We start from the raw sequence: 7,591 nt of genomic DNA on the forward strand, positions 1-7,591 counted from the left end.
CGCAACCTGAATGGAGACCCCGAAACCTGATTATGACACTGAAAACTGCATTTTCTTGCACCCTGGCCTGAACCTCCTTTGCACCTTGCTGTCCCGGGAGGTGGGACCAGGGCGCCCAACGCCCTGGTCCCTGGGTCCTATTTTGGGCCCGGTCTCTTTTGGACTTCGGGTCTTTATGTTTGCAAATTGGAAAATTATATTTCTTGGTCGGCCTAAGGTCGGAAAAATCAGTCTATCAGCCCTAAATGACAAGTATATAAACTACATTTTCCTCTCTCATTTGGAGAGATAGATACATGACGGAAAAAGCGTGGAAACTATATTCAAGCATTCAAGCATTCAAGCATACCTTCAAGCAATTGATCATTTCAAGTCTCCATTCAAGGCTAAGTGTTGCATTCAAGACAAGGATTCAACCATTGAAGAGGAGATCACTTACAACATACTACTACAACATACAACATACAACATCTATACCTTCGCACATAAGGATACAAACATCCTTACAACAAGGTATTAGTACTTGTTTTACATTACAGACATTTACATTTACAGCATTGCTCATTTCTTGGTTAATTCCAAAACCGGGGTTTGACCTAAAGGCAAACCCCTAATCCCTAACCCCCCAATCGTCTTCGCTTTTCTGTGTGTAGGTTGCAGGTACGCGGCTGAAATTGAAGATCTGGAATTCTTGTGTAGAGACGAACAGATCCCCCTTCGTTTCGCGGATTTTTCGGAGGACCGTGGCGCTCGGGCGCCATCGTCACGGCAACTTTCGCTCAAATTTGCAAGACAGCGCCGTATTGACATTTTACTGCTAATTCCAGGTCCGCAGCTTCATACTGTATTCCTATCTCAGTTTATAAGCGAATCTTTCTCACTTTCTATGCATTCCTAGCTTAATTCTTCTATGCACATTCTTTACAAAAGAGGGTAGCCTTGCTGTCATAACCCTTGAAATTCATTTAGCATCCAATCTTGCATTGCGTGGGATTGGATCTTGTGGGTTTCAACCCCTCTTTTGAATGTAAAGTCTCTCCCCTAAGTGAAAACCATCAACCCTAGAGTGAATCTCCCTTCTCTCTCCTTGGAGTTGGAAGAGGGGAGAGCAACTAGGGTTCGATCGCGATTTTCCGCTTTACACTTAATAGGAAGTTAGAGTCTAGAGTTGGTCTCAAAAACAGGAGGTGACATTGCGATTGCTCATTTTATTAATTATACATTCACGATGAAGGATGTTATAAACTTATATAAGTCTTGTGTGTAATGCCAGTCCCGCTGACTTTAGGAGTGTTCAGATCAGATTGATGGTTGTTGAAGCTTGTAGTCATGAATGGAATAATATCATTAATCCTCAATGCAAACAGAATGATGCACTGAAAGCGATTTTTTTTTAATGATTCTGGATTCATTGACTTTTCTAAACAGTGTTAAATATATCATTCATGGGTTTCCTATAAGAAATTTAAGGGATTCGAGATTATCCTGTTTTAGAAAGTAGTTTATTTCAATAGGATTTTAGGAACTTAAGAGTCGAGCTTGGTATCAAAAATAGGAAGCAACATAGCGATTGGCTTATCTTATTAGTAATGCTCACGCACTTTAGATGAAGGATGTTATATCTTGTGTATGTAAGCTTGAGTGGCAGTACAGATTATTATATGTGGTAATGGGAATGTAATTCTGATTCTTTGTTTTCCTACTTTACTACTTTAAACTTTAGTGTTGAAGCTCACTGAGGACTTTCCCAGACTTTCAAGTCGAAGTCCAATCCGTGCCTCCTTCGACAAGTTTGTTAAATGAAAAAGGCACCGACACTTTGAATTTTTAAACATTCACTTACCCATTTTGAGCTTATTTTCACTTGGTCATTTGATTTTCAATCATTTTCAGCAGAGTTGTATAGAAATAGACTTAGTCAAAGGGTTTGGCGAACTTCAAATATGAAGTTCGAATTTCGTCGAATATTCAAGTCTCAAAAAAATCGTTGAAATTCGTGAACAAATTCGAATAAAAATACATTCTAAAATAAATTAAAAATACATTTTTAAAATCTGTATTTTTATTTCAAATATTGATATTTTTTTATATTAAATTTTTATTAAGAAATAATACTTATTTATAATAAATTTATATTTAAGATATAAAAAATGTTTTTTAAGGTTTCTTTGGTTTGTTTTTTAATTCTATAAAAAATTAAAAATACGTTATATAAATTAATATTTTTAATTTAAATATTGATATAAATGTTTATAAAAAGTTTAAAACTAATTTTATTTATATGAAATTTTATATAATATTGAAATATAATAAATTTAAATTTAAGATATATTACTTATATTAAATTTTTTTATTAAGACAAGTTTAATGCCAATTGTTTTTCTCATATGGTGATTTTTCAAGATCCCATGGCATAGATACAGCTAGATTATTTATATATATAAGGGTAACATAACTTTAAAAATATATTCTTTTTACACATTCTGGTTTTTATTATTTTGGTTAAATAAAAATTGTTTTGTGCTGCGTCGAATGGAAACCATGGCGTAAACAACATATTGAGGAGTATTGTGCTACTTTGAATCTTCTGTGATTAGTTTTATTTGCTACTCTCAAAATACTTAGTGAATGATGGACAGCTGCTATACTGCTTCTATTGCATGTATCCTTTAAGGTCTGCTTTTGTATTAAACAATCTTGAAGGCATGGATAATGCTCAGATCATTTGACCCAGGATTAAAATTTGAAAGACATCCATTGGAAATCAAAATGAAAAATGTACCCAGAATTAGCAAGCAAGAGTTTTTTTTGAAATTTTTTATTTCAAAATTTGAATGGATATATAATAAAGGATTTGTTCCTAATTAAAAAAAAAAGGAAGGAATCATATTATGGTCAATTATTCAAAAGCTTCTTTAGAATAGAAATTCATTATGTATTCATTGAGTGAATACCTCCCCATACTTACAAGAAAATCTATGAATAATTTATTTTATAATTGACTAACTCAGGCAATAACTTAACAAATTTATTGGACATTCAAAATATATAATTTCTTAAAATATTCTATAAAAACATACAATTGCAAAACCTTTGAATAAATTTACCTTTGAATAAATTTACATATGGTAAGACCTATAATAGAATATGAAGCAGGGTTGAAGTATCCATTAGAAAAGATATTCCTTAAAAATGTCTCAAAAAATAATAAATTCTATGAAATGAATGTCCCCAAATCTTTAATACTAAACTAAAAAGATCAATAATTTATATATGAATTTGTAATATTTTTTAAAAAATATATTAAAAAACAAAGTAGATCTCAAAATACTTTTAAAATTTTATATAAACACTTCAATTTAAATATTAGATCTCAAAATACTTTTAAAATTTTATATATTTTTGAAATGGATGATTTTTTAAAAATATATCAAATATCAACTAAGTCAATATTATGTCAAAGACTACCCACTTAAAAAGCTATTGAAAATTACACTGCGATTACTTTAAAAAACCCAAAAGCACGCCATAGCAGGGGTATCGTGTATGTATTCTTTGAATTATAAGGATTTTTGTTGTGTTTTTGAACCAACAAAACTTACATATCACGAATCGTTCATAATAATTACAACTGAAAGACAGAAAAAAATTGCATCTTGTGAGCCGATCTAGAGCAATTGCCGCTCATCTCCATTATCCAGAGGCGGCGGAATAATAAGATCCAAGGCTCTTGACATCTTGCCACTAGAACCCTCTGCTTCGTCTCAGAATTTGCAACTGACAGAATCAGAGTCGCTCTGAAAGCTTCAACGCGTTTTTCTTTTTGGTTGACTGAGTTTTTGATCGGTTTATGGCGAGTTTTGACGATTTTATCAGACAAAATCACGGCGAGATTAAGCGTCGTGAGTTAAACTGCAAGTGACTCGTGGCCATGAATGGCGCGCGAGTACTCGCGATTCTTTCGAGTTTAGTGCTTGTTTTTCAAGCTTGATTTAATCCTTAAATAATTTCTGATATGGATGTACCTTCTCATCTATATATACTGAAACTATTAACCTTCCTGTTCGTCAGAACTAATTTTTAGGAATAGTCGTGTGTAACAATGATAGTGCTGCATCTTAAAATGAAAATTTCAATGGATTATGGTGTTGACTGTCGAAGGAAGTTATATGAATTAATGTATGCCAATTCGAGTGGTACGAGTTCTTCATTTATGTTAGAAAACAGCCAAGGGTGGTTAAATGTTTGGTATTGCTAGGAATCAATGTATCTTTGATAACAATGTAAAAATAGGAAGGTTTTAATGCAATGACTAGGCTGCAGTACGCAACAGGTAAATCTAGCAAGAGAAAAGAGTCCCTGTAGAAAGCAAGGGAGCTTTGCATATGAAAAATGAAAATTGAAAGATGAATTTGAGAAGCAGAACTATAAATGTATAGCAACATTTTACATCCCAGCCCCTGCTAGTATATGAACTAGCCTTATGAGAGGCCATTATGGGAGCAGGGGAATTGCTCACAGAACACTTCTCAGACAGTTGACTTTCTTCATATTATACTCAATTGTCATTATTTTATTGTTTGTAACACGATCCAAAGCGCAATATTTAATAGTAAAAAAATAATAAACTTAGTATTGCCATTAAAGTTGGGCCATGATTCCTTATATGCTTTAGCTTATCTACAGAAATCTCTTTACGCAACTCCCCTACTGGCACAACTTTTTTTTTTAACAGAAGAATAATAGACTTATGTTTTAATGGTTTCATGGTATGCATATTTATGCGGCTTAATACATTATTCTGTCTTGGCCAGCGCTACAGGTGAAAGATGTACCGGGGTTTGGAAGAATTCCTCATCAGGTGCTTGGGATGATTCACCCGTGTCAGGAATTCCAAAGGTTTGTTTTGTAGGGATGGATTCTTCTTTGTTGGGTGCATTCTTGTACATTCAGAGTACCACAATAATGTTATTTTTTTGTAATCTTTGTAGTAGCATTTGCTTGGTTTTTTTTTTTAAGCATCAATATGCTTACAAATTTTGATGGTTTGTTTCCTTAAGTATTTGAGACTCATTTAAATTGTTTTTAACTACCTTATCAGATGAAGGCACAAAGAAGGCGAAAGTCTCTACCTGTAAATGAGGGGAAGCATACTCTGCCTGAAAGTTTTATCCAGAAGCAGAGAGCTCACTTTGCAGAGGTTGATGCTTTTGCCCTTGAAGAAGAGGAAGAGGACTCGCCAGATGCTGATTAATTTGGAATCAATTAAAATGTCTGCAGCATATCCACCAGGATCCTTGTTTTTGTGACTTACAATGTTTTACAAAAGTTATGTATTTATAAGATTCCTGTGGATTCATCTAAAAACATTTTGTGTTGTAGCTGACAATCAGTTGTCATTCAGCCTTCAGAATTGATACTTTTATTGGACATATTTTCTGCGTACACCCTTGTATTTTGCTTGTATTGGTAAAGGCAGTTGGGACAAATGGATATGTAAACTCACTTCAACACGCATTGTAATTGTTTGTATCAGTGAGTTTGATATATGCACTGTATGCAGAACACATGTAATATGATGGCTTTATGTGAGAGGTGTTACATATATTAAATTAATTATGTCAAAATCTTAGGTCGTTGGATTTAAAGATTTAATTAATGTGATATGGCACTATTGGTTATACAAATGTTTTGCATGCAAGATTCTATCTTGTGGCACGTGTAACCTAAAATGCCATTATATCAAATTTTTTTTTTGAAATATGATGGGAAGTTTAGAAGCTGGAGGAAAACTAGATGGGATTCAGATCTCGACGGGGAAGTTGAGAAGCTGAAGGAAAACTATTTAGGTATGTTTGCCGTTGCGCCAAAAGATTGAGCTATCAACGTTCGCTACAAAACGCCAAACTTACCCAGATGCATGGGAGGCGGTTAAGCCATGTTGCGAACCTCGAAGGAGGTGCTGACCACCAAGTCAACAATCTACCCCTCAAAACCAACTAAGGGTTTCACACCAACGGAATGAAGGAGACCTCTCGGGATTCAAACCTGTGGCCCAAGGCTTTGATACCAATTGTAGGTATGTTTGCCGTTGTGCCAAAAGCTCAGGCTATCAACGCCCGCTACAAACGCCAGACTTACCCAGATCCACAAGAGGTGGTTGAGCCATGTCGCGAACCTCGAAGGAGGTGTTGACCACCAAGTCAACAAACTAGATGCGATTCAGATCTCGTCATTCTCCTTAATTCTTTATTTCAATGCAAAGAACATGTTGAAAATGTGAGCTCCACAAACAATTATTGAGTAAAAAATCTTGTGAAGCATCTTTGCCTAGTTTAAAATTGCATTCAAGTTTTGATGATTTATTTGCTGGATTTATAGGTGAATTTGTTAATTAATTAATTAATCATCATTAATTAATTAGATCTTTTTAAATTTTATTCACATAATTTATTATTTTTATTATTATTAAATTGAATTAACTATAGGTCATGTTTCATTACATAGGATGAGAATACTTCTCACAATCTAATTTACTCTTCACCTTAGCTTTGGATTTAGTGCTTTCTCTTCTTTTCATAAGAATTGATCATTCATTGTAATCATCCATTTAGATTAATGCATCAATATAATTCTCATGTTGTGAAGCAAACTTGTCTCTCTTGATCTATCTCCATGACATGTTTTACTTGTAGGTCATTAGGTTAATTAAAACTAGTTTATTGCATTAATAAATTACCCTGCCTCCGATCGTTGGTATTGAAAATGAGACTTTGCAATCTATTGACCGGTCATTATAAGTGCCACAGGCAAGTAATGCTAATACAAGATATTTCCTTGCTTTCTCTTGGATGTAGCATATAATGGTGAACTACATAATTTCTTGTGTTATGTGTTTTGTCTTGATTTTTCATTTTGTTTTGTGTTATTTTATATGTTTTATCTACTTATTAAAACTCAACAATTGGTATTATGGCTTGGTTAGAGACAAGGAGCAATTGTGAAGAAATTGAATGGATATGCAAGATGCCAATGTCCTTATTTTAACTACAACAAAAACTACAACAAATGTTTGGGTGCTCGATATGGGAGCATCATTTCATGCTACTTTCAAGCAAGGGAAAATTCTTATTAATCATTGTTTCATTGATACAATCTACACAATCTAAACTCATTCGTATATACAAATAATTTTTCAAATATGAAGAGACGAAGAAGAAGAAAAGAATGATCATGATCGTTGGACTTCACATTCTCAACAATGAGATTCAGTCAACTCCAACATTATCTTGTAAAATGGAATATTTTTTAGATTTCAACTAGTTGAATGTCAATCTAGGGTGGTGGAGATAAATTGTAATAATTTTGAGTCTAATTACTTTTGTCAAACAAGATGATTTGATATGTTCTAAAATGTTGATATTATGATGTGGTTGGGGGCAATAGATGACTTGTTGTACACCTAATACAAAATCTACGAAGCTCACATGTAAAGATGAAATAACTTTTACAACATTGAATGAAATAGAGATCACAAGGAAATATAAAATAATGTTTTAGTCTTGCTAAGAAGTTGACAAGAGTAGGAGAA

At 33.5% G+C, this 7,591-nt stretch overlaps 1 protein-coding gene across 2 annotated transcripts in view; it reads left to right on the forward strand.

Annotated features, from left to right (window-relative positions):
- LOC131069424 (uncharacterized) overlaps positions 1-5,616 on the forward strand; it is a 116,691-nt gene extending 111,075 nt beyond the window's left edge. Inside the window, exons 4-5 of one of the 2 annotated variants that reach the window (XR_009112130.2) lie at positions 4,823-4,899; positions 5,102-5,127. Coding sequence is in view for 1 of the 2 variants with exons in the window: in XM_058004843.2 (XP_057860826.2) it covers positions 4,815-4,899; positions 5,102-5,254 (238 nt within the window). In the remaining variant the exon portion in view is untranslated. Of the gene's footprint in view, positions 1-4,814; positions 4,900-5,101 lie in introns of both variants that reach the window. The other variant, XM_058004843.2, reaches the window with a different exon arrangement.
- Positions 5,617-7,591: the final 1,975 nt, after the last annotated feature.

This window comes from Cryptomeria japonica, chromosome 10 (assembly GCF_030272615.1).
Source record: "Cryptomeria japonica chromosome 10, Sugi_1.0, whole genome shotgun sequence".
NCBI lineage: Eukaryota > Viridiplantae > Streptophyta > Pinopsida > Cupressales > Cupressaceae > Cryptomeria > Cryptomeria japonica.